The sequence below is a fragment of the Triturus cristatus genome, chromosome 1_1 (assembly GCF_964204655.1).
Source record: "Triturus cristatus chromosome 1_1, aTriCri1.1, whole genome shotgun sequence".
Lineage (NCBI taxonomy): Eukaryota > Metazoa > Chordata > Amphibia > Caudata > Salamandridae > Triturus > Triturus cristatus.
Window position 1 is genome coordinate 542,017,753 of NC_140579.1, and position 17,733 is coordinate 542,035,485.

General features: G+C 44.2%; 1 protein-coding gene across 3 annotated transcripts in view; it reads left to right on the forward strand.

Annotated features, from left to right (window-relative positions):
• The window catches only part of KIF21B (kinesin family member 21B), a 1,294,294-nt gene that overhangs the window by 1,044,709 nt on the left and 231,852 nt on the right, over window positions 1-17,733 (forward strand). For all 3 annotated transcript variants that reach the window (XM_085643177.1, XM_085643182.1, XM_085643184.1), the window contains one exon: window positions 14,563-14,743. In XM_085643177.1, coding sequence (XP_085499303.1) covers window positions 14,563-14,743 — 181 coding nt within the window. The remainder of the gene's footprint in view (window positions 1-14,562; window positions 14,744-17,733) is intronic.

Genomic DNA, 17,733 nt, shown 5'->3' on the forward strand with positions numbered 1-17,733 from the left:
CAATCCTGAACTTCCCATTGGGCTTCTTCAGTCCCATTATAGGTGAGTTACATGGACTGCTCATTATTTCCCTTAACACTCCTTGTTGAATCATTTTCTCAATTAAAGGTGTCACTCCTTCAATTATTTCAGGTGTCAGTCTATATTGTGGAATGTTTGGATACATTACTCCTTCTTTTAGTGTAATTTTTACTGGATCTATATTTCTCATAAGGCCTACATCTTCTCCGGTAAAATCCCAGACTCCTGCTTTCACTGACTGCTTCAATTCTTTGGGTAATTCATCAGGGTTAAATACTGCATAAGTTCCTGCAATTCCATTTTCTTGATTAGCTATTGTCATTTTATACAGTACATCCTCATCTGGTGTCTCAAATGCTATTCCATCTGGAGTACAGAATATAGTGCAATTCATCTTGCACAGAAAATCCCTTCCTACCAAATTCACAGGACTGGTATCGCACACCACAAATCGGTGCATGTCTGTGAATTTCCCTATTTTAACCCTTACTGGTTCGGTAAGGTAGGTCCTAATCTGGGTGTTTGACACACCAACTACTTGGATTGTTTCATCCGAGAGAGGCAGATTCTTCACATCTGCTGACCTGACAGTAGATTGCGTAGCTCCAGTGTCTACTAGAAAAGTAATGTTTTCATCATTAACTTTCCCATCCACAAATGGTCCTGTCTGATCTATTTCTAGAGTTGCGCCAAGTACGCACTCTTCTTCCTCTCTTCGGCACCGTCAATAATTCTCCTCTGAATCACTCTCGTCATTTCGCAGCCAATATTGTGAAACAGCGCTTGCGCGTTGCGGTTTGTTTACCTGTTCTTCATTGTAGAATCCCACTTCTTTGCTATATTTCTGGGTATTCCTGCTTTGCGGTAATGGCGGTTTTGGCACCTGATTCTGTGGATTAACAGCCTTCTGCTGTTGCTTCGGTGGGCCACTCACCTCACACTGCACCTGTGGATTCAATGATGGATTTTCATTATTAGTACTTGGTGGATATTTACACTCGGATTTCCAATGCCCTAACCTTCCGCAATTGTGGCATGGAAACTTCTTTTTAGCTTCTTCTATTACCTTTTCCCTTTCCTGGGCCAAATCTCGGTTTGATTCCTGGGTTATTGACTTGTTCGACTAGCTGAGCTTCCTGTCTTTCTGCGACTTTCACTTGAGCCCACATTGCCTTTTCTTTTAGTTTTCGCTGCTTTGCCTCAATCTCATCACTAAAGTATTTGGCATGTCTCAGAATTTCATCAATTTTCTTGCTTTGCCAATCAACAGTGTGCTGCTTAATCATTTCACCAATTTCGGGACGTAAACCATACACAAATCTGTACACACAATGACTCAGATCCTTCTCTCCAAGATTCTCATCTCCACTAAACTGTTTGAAAGCTAGTATTAGCCTTTCATAGTAAGCATGAACTGATTCTTTCACTTCCTGATGCGTTCGATCTATTTTAACCCAATCTGTTTCTTTGGGAGGCACTTTGTTTTTCAAAAATACCATAACTTGTTCGTATTTCTTCATTACCTCGGGGTCTGGTGCTCCTGTTTTGGGATCTCTCGGGTATTCTTTAGCTGGCCAATCTATGACTATTTTGCATTCTGCCCATAAGTCTGCTGGCACTATTATATCAAATAGGCTATTTAGATCAATCCACAGTACCTTTGACAACTTAACAAATCTGTCTACCTGTCTGTACCACTCAACGGGCTTTTCCCGCAATCGAGGGAAGTCATTTGTAAATGACAAAATGTCCTGTCTTGTCCATGGGACATGCACATATCCCCCTCCTGGAATCTCTTTCATAGGAAACTCTGTCACTACCTTTTCCTATTCTCTCAGAGGAAATGATGAGAAAGATCTGTCTGAGGTATCATCCCGCTTTGTATACCACCTGCTTTTCCATTTGTCCACATCTCCCCATTTCCTTAACAATGTGATTATGTCCTTAATCTGCCCTATTCGTCCTGCAGTGTTCAGATTTTCAATATCCTTTTCCGTGAAATCCACTCGTTAAGGCTTCTGTAAAGCTTTTACCTTGTCCATGTCAATTCCCATTTCACTTGCTATTTCTTCTAGCCTGTCATGTAAATTCTTTGCTCTCCAAGTGGCACTCTTACATAAGAACAACAGCTCCTCATCCTGGTAATTTTTCAGCTTTTCTGTGGGGATTGTCCCTACTATTAATTCTTCTAACACCATGCGTAATTTTCCCACATCAATGGTTTGGGATTCTTTCTCTTTACCTTGCAAGCCCTTCAGCCATTCGCTCAATTCGTCTGTGGTTTTACCTACTGATTTTTCTCCATTCCCTGGTTCTGTCATTCTCTGTGGTTCTAATATTGGTCCTCCTACCATTCTGCTTCTTTCTACAGTATCAGGATTATAAAATGGGTTTGACACATGTAGTTCACCTTCACTCATGGTGTGTCTCCAAGATTCTCCCTTGCTCTCATTAGGGGTCGTTCCGCTTGTCTATTGCTCACATACGGAACTGTTAGACCATGCTCACTTTCTTTCTGCTTCTCAAAAATGGGCATAACTGGACCTATGGTCACAGGGACTGTAACTGCTTCTAGATTTTTAGTCAAGTCTCTTATTTTCTCTGTCAGTTCTAAAGTGGTTTTTGCTAATTCCCTCGAATTTTCACTTTCAGCCTTATTTTCCATTTCTCTTTCCCTAAGGGAATTTCTTCTCTTTACCTCTGGAGTCGTAACCTCTGTCTTGATGATCCGCAGGGTTTCCCTCACTGGAGTACCTGAGGTCAGTGTCTCTGATTCCTGTCTGTACGGAGGTGGGCTTTTGTAAAACATATCATCTAAGACATCATCCTCTATTTCATTTGCTCCACACCTTCTAGGTTCTACATTATGCCTTTTCTGTATACATTTCCTTCCTTCAATTTCCCCTGCAGTTCTTACAGGAAACAGTCCTTCAGTCATACTTGCGTCTCGCCACCTTCTCATTCGATCACAGTGAGTTTCATGATCATTTGGCCGTCCGAACATATATCTATATCTACTGCCATTTCTCTGTTTTTCTCGCTCATGCATTTTGTCTTCCCACTCAGTCAAAGCCTCAAACTGTGTCGGTCTAGGCCGCGGATCTAAGCTCATCATTCTTTCACGCAAGTTCCTTAAAATTGCCAAATTGAATGAACCATTTTCTGGGAACGCTAAAACTCCGTCTTCCTTGGTGTACTTTGCCCAATTGTCTAACCAAATGCAAGTATGATATCCATATTTCGCAACCATGAAGGATGCGGGTGTTTTCATCGGAGGAAGTAACTGTCCTTCCCTAGTCACAATTTCTTTGTCTTTCACAAACCATCCTTTTATTTTACTAAACAAGGATTTTTTCTTTTTCTCGGGTGAATGATAATACATCTTCCTTTCTCTCGTGAACCCTTTAGTCTTTTCTTCAACTGTACGATCTTTGGTCCAATAGCAACGCGACTCTAACTCACGCACCAATCCTGGCGCGTCTACGTCACTGTCACAATCTCAAATCCCTGCGCGACTCACACAAACACACCAATCCTGGAGCGTCTATGTCACCCTGTACTTTCTCCAATCCTAGCGCGGCTTTACACTGACGTATCAACTCAGAGCGTTTTACACCTTTGACTAGCTGTCCAATCCCAGCGCGGTCTTTCTGACGTCAGCAGTCGCTGCAGCAGCTCCTGCTCCTGACTCCTGTCTCCAGTCTACCCCTCCTTTACAAAACTACTCGGTAGACTTTGTTTCAATTTTACAATACCGTTAGTTACAACATATAAACATCTCCATTGTCTGCTTCGCTAACCACAGAATAGCAATAGACCTTTCCCACGAGAATCCTGTTTTTCCCCAAGAGCAGCGCTTACCTCTGCCCTACCACAGAATCGTTACTTCCGTTGATGAAGTAGCACATCCCTCTACTTCACCCTTCTACCAAGCATCAATTAACTGTTTCTCCAGATTTAAGACACATAGTTGGAAACGCAATGCTCCTGAGAAATAAAACCAGAGTTTCACAATTAACCCGAATGCTATTTCATTCACGCACTTTCACACAAGAAAATGTAGTTCTTTCACACAGAATCCTGTCTTTTCCCAGAACAGCAAACGGTCTGTCCTACTACAGAATTATGACATACGTTAAAGCAGCGCTTACCTCTACTTTGTCCTTCTAACAAGCTCAGAACACCTGCTACCTTTTCAGTGATAAGCGTTATTGGTATGCCAATTGGTTTCCTGGTACTTAAAGACCAAAATTTCACAGGTACCCTTCGCTATCATTCACACTTCTCTCACACAGAAAATATCACTAATGGTAACACTCGGCGATGCTACCGAATCGAACACAGACAATGCGCCGTGCAACTTCAATTGTCACACGGTTTTCCCGTGTACCTACGGGCAATCACAATCCCGACTTCCTACATCCCAGAAGCCGTACAGACAACATAAAACTCAATACGACTTCAACATATAGGTGCCGATCACGATCCGGCAAAAAAATTCCCCGTACGACTCGTATCCGGTCTTTTTACCGTACGAATCGTACAAGTGCCGTACAAACTGCCAATTACGATTCGCATAGGAAAAAGTCCATACGAATCGCATTGGGAATTATTCCCCACACGTCCTCGGGTCGGAAAATGTGTCCGACACGTCCACGGACGATTTACCGTACAAATGTGAAAAGTGAAGTCCGACCGCGGAATTACGATCCATCCCGTGCGTCCGATGTTACAACCGTATGGAAAAAACACCGTCCGCACCGAACTCCCATAGCAACCATGGAGACATGTGCCCGCATACGTGCCGAACACCCCCCCAGCCCCCGTATGTACGCGCCGACCCCCCCATCCCCCGTACGTTCGAGTCGAACCCCCCCCAGCCCCTGTACGTTCGAGTCGAACCCCCCGTGTATGTACACCCGTGTACGTGTCGAACCCCCCCGTGTATGTACACCTGTGTACATGTCGAACCCCCCGTGTATGTACACCCGTGTACGTGTCGAACCCCCCCGTGTATGTACACCTGTGTACGGGTCGAACCCCCCCGTGTATGTACACCTGTGTACGTTCGAGTCGTACCCCCACCCGTGTATGTACACCCGTGTACGTGTCGAACCCCCCCGTGTATGTACACCCGTGTACGTGTCGAACCCCCCCGTGTATGTACACCTGTGTACGTTCGAGTCGTACCCCCACCCGTGTATGTACGGTGCGTACCCCCAGCGCACCGTACATACACGGGTGGGGTTCGACTCGAATGTACACGGGTGTACATACACGGGGGGGTTCGACACGTACACGGGTGTACATACACGGGGGGGTTCGACACGTACACAGGTGTACATACACGGGGGGTTCGACACGGGGTTCGACACGTACGTACGGGGGCTGGGTGGGGGGTTCGACTCGAACATACGGGGGCTGGGTGGGGGGTTCGACTCGAACGTACGGGGGCTGGGTGGGTGGTTCGACTCGAACGTACGGGGGCTGGGGGGGGGGGTCGGCGCGTACCGGGCCACCTACTCTGGTCGTTTCGCGCCGTACTTCGCTTTTCCGGCACTTTTTGGGTGCCGTGAAAATATTGCCGTCCGGACTGCTGTCGGTTCGAATCGTACTTCCTGGGTCGTGAAACGCTGCCTGACAGCGTCCCGACGTCACGTCGCAGCATTCCCGGATCACATTCGTACGTATATTTTCGTCGGTCGGTGTTTTTTACGATTCGTACGGAAATGGTGTTTCCGTGCGAATCGGAATTCCATGTTTGTAAAGTTTTACAACCGGGTACGAGTCGGACGGAGAAAACGCTCTGACCGACGGTTCGTACCCGGTTTTTACCGGATCGTAATCGGCACCATAGTGTTAGTACATATATCAATACCAATCAATAATTGATAAGCTATATACATGCAAAAATCATTAAACCAAAACAATAAAAACCATCTCTAGCTACCAGAAAAACTGGTGCAGTTCTGATTCCTCAATTACCCCTTACTACCACGGACAGAGTGATTTCACAGTCACACACACACTTACACATCACACGCTGGTGGGGCCCATAACACCAACTTTCATTCTACTCAATCTATCCGTACTTTTTTTATTCAGAAAGGGGATAAAACATTTGGTTCCGAACTACACTGCTTCCCTTGGTGGGAACTCGCTAACATCACTTAACAGAATCCCTCTATTCCTCCTTCCCATCAAGGAGATCACAAACTTTGTCGATGAATCATTTAGTTGGAATTGGCTTAATGAATCCTTAATTCTCTGAATCAATCAATATTATATTTCAATGAAAGAACAACGCAACACATGAATTCAATTATTCTTTCTTTATCTAAATCAAATGCAGGTTAAACCTAATTAGTAAATTTGATCTTTTGTCATATTTACCTATTCTGGCTGTTTGTCGTTTTATAAGTCAGAATCGTCAAAGTTCTGTTCTATCATGCAGTGTAACCGTCCTCTCCGTCAGCATAACATCAGGATACTGGATATGATGAAGTGCGTTCAGCACCACCCTCTCTATTCTACTATTATTTATACTAAAAAATCACATTCAAAAAGTTACAATCGTCATTTTCAGAGCTTCTTATTGGGCAATCAAAGTACATCCTAATTCATCCAGAAACATTCAATGTCGTTCCCACATACTAAAAGTTCCAAAACGAATGTATGGGAACGTTGGCAATCCATAGTTTAGGTTGCAACAATTTGTATTGAAGTGTTGGCCTTTCGCCCGGTGCAGCCTTGATGGGCACAGCTGCTGAAGTTTGCGCAGGCGCATTTCTCCTTTCCCTTCATTGATATTACTTCGTAAAGGTCTGATTCAGTCGGCGGCCATTTTATAGCAGGCCCAAACGGTCAACTTATGCAAGGAAACACAAAAACGTCATTAATACATTAAAATGGTTAAACAGTGTTATTTCCCTTGCTAATACCCATATGTGTGCATTTATCTAGCCATATGCCACGTCCAAAGCCATTAATACTCGTTTATTTAAGCATAATTCACGATAACATAACATAAGCAACGTTTATCCTATTAATATGCATACAGACTTAGTTTACCTATTATTTTTAGCCATGCAAAGCAATCCCACGTATATTCTCTCGGTTACTAAGGTTGATTAGTTTCTTTAACAACACTCTATTAATTATTATGATTAATCATTAGTCATTTTAATACAAACATACATAAATGGATTGGGTATATAAAAAGAAAACATTTTACCTGCTCCATCATCACACCATCAAAAATGTTGGGTAACCGTGTAGGTGCATCTGGGTCACTACTTCTGGGCCTGCTGTGCAAGTCCTGTAGTGGCAGACGGGCGGTGTTTTCCCGGAGAGCAGGCCAAATTCCCCAACTGCATTATTCACAATATTAAGACTGTTAAGGCTTCAGTTTGCTTTTGTTTCTCACTTCTACAGTCTCAGCTTGCTGAAGTGTGGCTTTTCCGTGTATTTTAAGGTGCTTGTTTCATGACAAACTAAAAGCACACTAATAAAGACATGTTGCTAAATTAAAAGAAAATCGCCTTATTGCAACTTGAGTATCTGAAATAGACCCACAAATATTGCTAAACCTAAGAGTAATGTTATCCCTCACTATATAGCAGGAGAGGGTGTGGCGTTACAGACAAGAATGCCGACTTTGAAACTGGGGAACGCGGTTGGAGTCCCATCAGTGTACTTAACTTGTGATTCTGGGCCAATCACGTAATCGTTCAGCGCACCAATGGGGGGAAAAGCAAATCTGTCCCTTTGTAATGCCAACCACATAATTTAAAGCACTCAAATACCTTAACTCTGGCATAATCCTTATTACAAAGCGCACTCCAGGGTTTACATTTTTTTCTTTTTGTTTTTCCGTTTTTCACTTCCCGTATTTTGCATGCAGTCAGTCTGTTTTTCATTTACTTTTTCACACGTCCAACGGGCGCTCAAGTCATTGCCTTTAAATTATATCACCTGCATTTCTTTTTCAAAGGCACTTTATGTTCCTTCAGCTGAAGGAACATAACGTGCCGCAATTCTTGCGTTTCATCCGTAAATTCGGTTCACTTTTCCACACGTCTGTTACCTGGTTAATACACTGGCACTTACGTTAGTACTTTGTACTTTTCTCGTTTTGCAAATACATACATCCACAACACAAAATGCCATTCCACATAATTCCAGTATTCTCAATATCAGATCATTACTATCCACATATTTCTACTGCACACCATGCCACATAATTTCACTACACAAATCCACTCCACATTACACACAATTAAAAAACTACCAATTCCAATCCAACCCACATAATTCCACTCCACACCACATACCTCCACTCCAATCCAAAATACATGGGTAAAATACATTGTTATTTACAACGCCAGTACCTCGGACTCTCACAAATGCGAGGCCAATTTGCATTGCAAATGCTTGCTTCCTCCCGTTGTCGACCACCATTTGTGGTATGTTCATCCTGCTGTAACAAAATGTGTATGCTCCCAGAAAACACTTGTGGTGGTACCATATCTTCACAGAATCGGAGGAAGGCGTCGACAGAACACAGAGGAAAGGGTAAAACTCCATAAAAACCTAAAAAAAAGCCAACAGGTGAGCCTTGTGGAAACCCAAGCATTCGGTTCAGAGAATGCACATCTGGGGCCGAGAAACCGTAGTCCTCGAGAAAAATGGAGAACTCCTCTATTTCGGTTCTGCCCAAAGTGCCACCAGAAGTTCTCCCAGAAAGATTTCACCAGATCTGTAATCGTTGTCTAGGACACGGTGACGAACGCTGTGAAGTATGTGTTGAGGTTCAGCCCAAGACAGTCAAGGTCAGAGAGAAACAGAGATGGGCACACTACATGCTAAAGCAGATATAACAGAAGAAACCCTCTGAGTTCGCTGCTGCTCCCCATCGAAAGGAGTGTTGTCAAACTCGAAAAGGAAGAACTGCTAAAGAAAGTACCAAGGGAGCGGAAATAGAAAAGACGCATGCAGGTAACATCACAGAAACACATTACAGTAGAGCCAAAGTCCCCGGACTCAAAATCCCCCAAAAAACCCTCAAACCCCTCAACACCATTTCAGTGCTGAACAGAGAACGACATTGGGGGATGAAAAAAAGTGGTGAAACAGAAAGAGGCCTTGCCTCTGAGGAGAAAGATGCCTCCAGTACTCGACGCCGAGCAAAGGGCTCTCGAAGTCAAAAGGATGAAGCTGTGGCTTAAAGCCAAAATGGCAGCACTACTACATAAGTAGGATTCCAGGAGAAAAAACAAGTTGAGCTACAGCCTTCAATGACACCTGAGCATCAGGAGTAAGAACATGAACTCTTCTATGTGCAAGAAGAGCTGTGTGAATAGGTATCCTTTCAGGACCTTGACATCACAGAAAGGGAATGGCAAGAGCTGGACACTGATTCATCTGAAGAGTGTATTGGCTTGTGCACCTCAAGGCCTTCACCCCTGATGACACTGCATTTTATTCTGCACTCATCAAGCAGACGCGTATGGGATGCATTTGGAAGAGAAGCAGACAGAGATGTGCTTCATGCTAGAGACCCTGCAGCCCTCACAAAAGAAGAATCAGCATCTTCCTACGTCCCCAAGTATCTTGGATCAGAGGAGGGAAGCATTTAGAGAGACAGCATCCTTCATAGAAGTGACACCAGGGATGGTAAACATTCCTCTAAGACCCCATGGACATCAAGGGTAATGCAATCCGGATTCCATCACTGTAGCCACAGCGAGAAAGTGACCAAATGCAATGACTTAACCTTGTTCACCACCAGACAAGGAGAGTAAAAGGGCGGAGGTGGTGGGGTGAAAAATTGAGATTGTGGCTGCCACCCACTGGAGGATAGCAAATTCAGACTCACTCTTGAATTTCCACAGCTATCAGCAATAGGAAGAAGTTGAGGAACTGATGTAGCACCTCCCCAATTAACTAAAATAAGAGCAAAAACACTAATACCGTATGGCAAAACATTAGCATACATAAAGTCAGCTCTAAATGCAGCTGGTACAGCAAGCAGGCAGATGTGTATGGTTACCATCCTGAAAAGGCATGCTTGACTACAGGTGTCAGGATTCAAGCATGAGGTGCAGTCATTGATCATAAATATACCCTTCACTGGGGAACATCTTTGTCTCAGCAGCTGGCAGCACTTTCCAGTAGATCAATAAGGATAGTGCTGTGGCAAAAGTGATAAAAGGCCTACAGTTTTGGTGTCTAGCAGAAGAGAGTTTGCAGCAGCTTGACAGCCATTCAAAGAGGAGGTTTTCAGCCTAGCACCCCACATTAAACTTTCCATTTGGGGCAGATTAGGATTCCTCCTTGAGTGGAGTGCAACAACCTACAGGTGGATAACAAACATAACAGAGCAAGGTTACTGTATAGAACTCGTACAAAATCCACCAAGGATAGGGCCAATACCGAGAACTCGTACTAAAGAAGAATAAGCTCATTTGCGGCAAGAGGTAGAGGATCTCCCACCAAAGTAAACTTAAGAAATGGTGCCAAAGAAAGAGATTAACCAAGGGGTGTAGTCGGTCTATTTTTTGGTACCAAAACTGGATCAAACACTGAGGCCTATTTTAGATCTATGTTTCTTGAACATGTTTATAAAATCACATAAGTTCAAAATGTCCACACTGAAGAAGGTCATGCCATGCTTGAGGAAACGTGATGACATGGTGACAACAGACCTCTAGAGCACGTACTTGCACATGCCAACGAAGGCACAAAATATTGCTGAGATTTGTTGTGAACCAGCTACATTATTAATTCGGGGCACTACCTATTGCGATAAAATCGGCACCTACAGTCTTTACAAAATGTCTGTTAGTCAGTGTTGTCTTAAGGATTTTTGGGGCCCTAGTCAAGACATATTTTGGGGCCCCATGTTCACAATAACGTTGAATTGTATTGCCTACTCTTGTGCCTTATTGTAGCCTGATAATGCAGGCTACAATAAGGCACAATAGTAGGTAATAAGCCTGACAAACTTTTGGAAACTGGAGTTGCGCAATACCAGTTGAAATATATCGTTTTGAGGACCCCAAAAATCCTGAGGATGGCACTGGGCAAAGAGAGACCGAGGTAGAAGTAGGTAGACATAAGAGAGGTTCAGATGTAGAAATAGACACAGTTGAGCTAGAGAGCGATAAAGTTTACTTTTCCAGGGGCCCCTTGGAAAGTGGGGCCTTGGGCAGTTGTCCACTTTGCCCATGCCTTAAAATGTCTTTGCTTACAGTGGTGGCAGCACATTAGAGAAGACAGGGGATGCATATGTACCGCTGCATAGACAATTGATGTGTGAGGCAATGCCACACACTGTCAAAAGGGCATACAGGCAGTTATGCAAGCTCTACACAAAATTCGTTTTACACTTAACCTAGAGAAATTATCCCCAGTCCCAGAGAAAGGAAAAACATTTCTGCATTTCTGTGGGTGAGTTTAGGGAGGCCAAAGCTTTCCTGATAACAAAGACTTTCCTCGCACTGTGAAAGAAAAATTGTCTATACCAGAAAGGGCAGTATCTAACAGGGAGGACTGTTCTAAAACTAGTGGGCATGATGGCCTCAGTCATTCCACTAATTCCTCACACCAGGCTCCACATGAGGCTAGTCCAGGAGTGGCTACAATGCTAATGGTCACAAACCAGCAGAAGTGGGAAGGTTCTAGTGATTATCACAGAAAAAGTGCAGAAGGAAATTTAATGGTGGAATATACCAACCAACTTCCTCTGTGGCCATTACTACAGGTGCTTCTAGCATGGGGAAACCTGAACTTCAAGGTTTATGGAATGAGGAAGAGGCAGTGGACTGCAATTGTGTTGGGAATAAAAACTCATCCTAGCATTGGAAGCCTTTCATGCACTGATCAAAGGGAAAGCAGTTCAAATACAGACAGCCACAATGATTTACCTCAACAAACATGGAGGAACAAAGTCACATGTGCTATCCAAGCTGGCCCATGACATTTTCAAATGGGCTTAATTTGAGCGGTGGTTTCAGGTGGGACCAGCACTTATTTTTCCTACTCAGACTTTGATCAAGAAGAAGAGAGAGAAAAAACACAAATTAGGGAAAGGAGGAAGAGAAAGATGGAAAATCAGTAACGAAGGTGGAAAGCAGGAAAGACAAAGAACCTGCATGATTGAGATAGTGGGGAAGAAAGTGTATGGTGGTGGATAAAAAAGCATTAGATGGAATGAAGATTAAGTACACTTTGAATTCAGCAACCCAACATTCAGCAGTGCTGGCTGTGGGCTTCTGAGAAAAAACTTGGGCGGCTCTGGCACTTAATATTTTGCAAATTAAGAGCTGGTCCCGTTAATAGATTTGTTAAGGAGAGTTGCATGCACTTTTCCCTCAATTGCCATTAATAGCATTAGTGTTAAACAAGCACAGTTAGACACACATGACACAAATCACAATTGCCCCACAGTGGGCAAGACAGGCAAGGTTTTCAGATGTGGTGAAGATAGGCATGGCGACGGTGATGAGGCTGCCAGCTTCCCTGCACCAGTTAGCTGTACAGAAAGGGCAGAATTGCCACCTGGAGCCAGCCAGGCTCAGCTTAGTGGCATGTCTCATGAGGACTTAGAGTTTGGACACCTAGGACTTCCACAAAGAAGCATGGATGTCCCAAAAGAAGCCAGAACTACACAAAAATGCTATGAGGCCAAGTGGAAAAGGATTATCCACTGATTTAACAGAGAAGACCTCATAGACAACAGGGCAAGGGCACTAGTTATTAAATTGGCTCACCTGCTGGATGAGCATTTTCTTACCCAACATTAAAGTTTCACCTATCACCCATATGGCATACACTAGGGACAACGGAGGGAGAGGTTTCTTCCAGACAGCAGTCATCAACAGATTCCTAGAGGGAACCAAGAGCGTAGCACCACCAAGGTCAGCACCCACACACATATGGAGCCTCAGCACAGAACTCACACCTGATGAGACAGCCCTTTGAACTCGCTGCATTAGGAGAGCAATCATTTGCTACCTGCATGAATCAACACAGACCATGAGGGGCAAATCAGTTCTTAGAATTTTTTTTACACCAGCAAATAAATGTTGATTCATGACAAAGGAGACCATCACACAATGGATAGCAAGGATGAACCAAACATGGTATAAGTAAGCAAGGTTAACACTTCCTGTTTATTCATTTTCAATCTTACCTGCTCTTCTATCCTTTTGTTTTTGGCTAAGCATAGCCTATTGTGTTGGTTTTCTCATCCACCCACACCTCTTCTCCTCCTTTCTTTTCTCAACTCTAGCTAGAGAGTTTTGTAGTTTATGTGTGTGCTGAAGAACTTATGGTGTAAGAAACATGTATTGCAGTGTTTGGGTACCCCTTGGAAAAACTGTGCACAACTCGCTTTTGAGAAACAAGTTATTAGCATTATTTGTAATTAATGCGACTCTGCTTTCATTTCATGCTGCTTCTACATGTCCTAATCCTGTTTGTGCTCCTTTGTCTGAAAATCCTCTTTTCACTGTTTCGCTCGCACTTACACCTTCTCTTTATTGCTTCGCCCTCCTCTTTTGCAAAATATGACTTATTTGAATGACCCTATCTATATCACATCTGTATCTTATTTAGGTGTTGTGATATTCTCTCAACTGTTTATAGAACCATTTAACAATAAAATAAATAAAAACATAAATCACCACCCCAATGTCATGTGTTCGATAAACAATGGCCTAATAGCGAATTAGTGAGTATTAGTCTCCTGCCAGACAGCTGTTTCAATCTGTTGTGATATGTAGTAGTGTACCTCTGTGAGAAAGGCAGTACCTTCAGTCCAATTAATCACCCAATAATATCCTGATCACAAAGTGGTATGCAACCACTGAATGATGGTTCTGTAAACATGGCATAGTACTCCTTTGTGAAGAAAACTGCTCTCTAACACCCTTTGACCGCCCTTCATATACACAAAAAACCATTCCTTTGTACATTTCTGAAACACCAGTCTATTGCCAGCTACACAAATCATTGTTTTGCTAATCCTAGAGCAGAGGAGTGATTTATTTGATAATGTTATGAGGCTCATATTTGAAATGTCACATTTGAAAAACATCTAACCCAGTTCGATGACACTGCCTTAAAGCGATTGGATTTCTGAAGCAAAAAAGGATATTCTATTTTAAATCAGAGGTCAAGTGTGCTGTCCAGACCTGTGATTAAACCAACCTGCCTATGATTCAGAGAGAAGGTTGAGGACCTGCTCTTTGATTGTTGCTCCTTCCACAGAGTCAAAAGGGCAGTTTGTAGTACTGATTTTTACTTGTGAGTGCACAATTCGTCTCTTTTAAGCATGATGTTGTGAGGAGAAAGCAGAGGTGAGGAGAGAGAAAAGCCAGAATATTGAGTGGGTGATAAATAAAGTGCCAGAGAAGGACAGATTGGCAGTGACACAGAGTGATAGGGTAGAAACCCTATGAAGAGGGAAGGCTTGTGATGAGTGTTGTAGAGATCTATGAATGCAGTGTCTGATTTTTGATTCTCTTCCATCATCAGATCGAACCTGTAAGATGTGGAATTTGGTAACTGGGCAGGAAATTGCCACCCTGAAGGGCCATCCAAATAACGTAGTCTCCGTCAAGTACTGTAGTCACTCCAGCCTGGTCTTCACTGTGTCAACTTCTTACATCAAGGTCTGGGACATCCGGGACTCCACTAAGTGTATCCGCACACTCACGTATGTATCATATCTTGGCTGGACATTATGGACTATAACAGTCTGGAATATTCTTTTCAGTCTTTGAGAAAATGTGGTCTCTGTGGATAGGTTTTCAAGATGAGATATAGAAAATAGATTTATTTAGGCTAGGGTCCGGCTCCGTGGAACACAGGATCTGTGTTTCAGTCGCTCTTCTGCGGAGGTGTTGGAACTTTGCTACTTCCTGAACCAGCCTCTCGACTGATATGGAATATAGCAGTCAAACCTTTATGCCTCAGTGTTCTACATGTAATCGAAGAAGGCCCTCATAATCGCTGTGGAGTTTCGTTCGGTCATGTAAATGACAGTGAACAATAGAAGGTAGTGAAAAGCATACACAACGCCTTCGTCAGTGCAGTCAGCAGTGTTTCCTTAAATTTACTACTACAGACAACCAGGCCTCATGCATTTGGAAAGTGCAATGCCATCCTTACCACTGTGATCCGGGGACCTCCCAATATTTCAGTCTTGGCCATTCCTCCCCTGATAGCTGGACCCAGGGACAACTACTCTCTATTTGCACAGCCAGCTAAGGTAGGAATGCAGCATGTGAAATCCTAGTCTCTGTCACAGCTTAATTTCCGAGTTTCCATGTTCTTTATTCATTTGTTATACTGCTGGAATTATAACTTGTTGAATGCAGTTTTATTTTGTAACAATGATGTGGCTGAACAAGGGTGCGTATAAGAGAATGGCTGGCTTTTAACGGTTTCTGCCGCTGTTAGTACAGACATCACAGAAGCGTAGAAGATGGACAGAGGCGTGCTTAAAATGCAGTATCTAAGTATGGTGGCCATGCACTGCATGGGGAGGTGTTTCCACATCTTCCGTCGCTTACAGGAACACAAGGTACGATACAGATAGTTAGGAGGGGGAGAGTTGCTCACCCACCCGGCAGAAACGCAGCAACACCAGCCGGTGGGGTCTGAGGGGATGGGACCAAGGAACAAAGCAAAAGTAGATGACTTAGATCATTGGAAGCTGTAGGGTTGCAGTCATTATGCAAAGTAGTTATACATCAGAAACGTTATCTATAACTGTTCACTAACAAACTTTTGTCAAATTATAGTCCCTATGCACATGGTGTTCCAAATTATGAAACCTTATTTATAGCTCATACTGAATTTAGCTGCTTGGCAGTGAGTGAAACAGTAGATAGTTCTCCAGTTAATTATCAAAGAATCACTTTCTCAGATTCTGAATGCTTTATATATTGTTGTTCTAACTCATAAGAATCTGTTTATGCCTGTGGTGATCCACCCGGCCGCTACCATACAATGTTTGCATGCACCTCCCTGGCCGGGCGCTGACCAGGGAGTATTTAATAAAGGGTGACGTCAGTGCACGTGGCTGATGGCACGGACCGAGTATCTGTGCGGACGTTCCTTGTGTGTGTTCTGCTATTATGCCTAGGCCTGCGCACCTCTGCCTGGGACTAGAGGTGATACATTGGCGACAAGGGGGGGGATCAGACTCAGCGAGCAACCACGTGGCCAACGCTTGAGATGGCCGTGTAAGCAAGCGAGTGACTGAAGCACGGTGGGCGACGTGGGCATCCCACGGAGAGAGAAAGTGTGGGGTGTGAGCCGAGGCGGCTATGCCTAATTCACCGGAAAGAACGGCTAAGACGGGGGCCGAGCTGTGCGGCTGGAAAAACTCTCCCGGAATTTAGTTAGCTGGCAGACCCTGCGACAGCAGCACCGCAATGGAAAAAATGGCTGGGGCAGTTGGAAAACTACTATGTCGCCACCCGAGAGACGGATGACATGGTGAAGAGGTCGTTGATGCTACTAATGGGTGGCGATTAACTATATGAGCTGTTCCAGGACCTGCCTGATACCGAAGACAAGGGAGATTATGACAAGGCGGTGCAGGCCTTAAACCGGTACTTTGATCCACAAGTAAACCCCAATTTTGAACATTTCAAGTTGCGCCAAGCCAAACAATGGGGGGAAGAATCGATCGACATGTACTATGCAAGATTAAGAAAACTGGTTAGCACCTGTAGCGGGGTCGATCAAGCCTTCGAGATTAGGGCCCAACTGATCGCAGGATGCAAGTCACTGGAACTGCATAAGCTAATTCTTCGCCAGCCGGGGATCACGTTGGAAGAAATACTAGTGCTGGGAAAGTCACATGAACTGGCAGACGCACGCGCAGGTGAAATGGAAATGACGCTTGCAGAGAAATAAGGTGAGAGTCAGCCTGTATATCCTGCTCCTATCAAGGAAGAAAGGGTCGAGGCACTGAAGAAGGTGTATGGCTGCGGGCCGGAAATGAGGCCAAGACGGAGGAGAGGCGCCAAAGGCGCAAGTGCCGAAACTGCAGCATGGGGGTGCACGCTCCTAGAGGCGTTGTCTGAATTGTAGTAAGTATGGACATTTCGCTAAGTATGCCAGAGGGGAAAATCACAGAGCGACAGCAGACCTCAGGAGTCGAGGCCCACCAAGTCAGCCAAGAAGGTGCAGGAAGAGGGAGAGGTGGACAGTAAGGGGCAGCAGTCGTCAATGATGGAGGATGAGGAGGACGACTTGTTTGTGATTTCCCATGTCCCAAGAGTAAAGACCACAAAGAGACCACCCCCTACCTGCCAAGTATAGATCGGAGAATCCTGCATAAGGGAACTGATTGACACAGGGGCATCGGTCAATATACTGGACGCAGGTCAGTATAAGAGACTCAAGCCGCGACCCCGACTGATGCCGACGGCAGCCCGGATTTTGACATATGGAGGAGATACTCCGATTCCGCTACAAGGAGTAGTTGACGCAGAAGTAAATTACAGAGACAGAGTCACGGCCACCCAGTTCTATGTTACCTGTGACCGAGCAGGGTCGTTATTAAGTTGTCACACCGCCGAAGATCTGGGACTAGTGACATTCACGAAACACATACATCAATCCCAGTCGGACCAAATCCTGGAGGAATTCCCCGAGCTGTTCAGGGGACTTGGATGCCTGAAAGGAGTG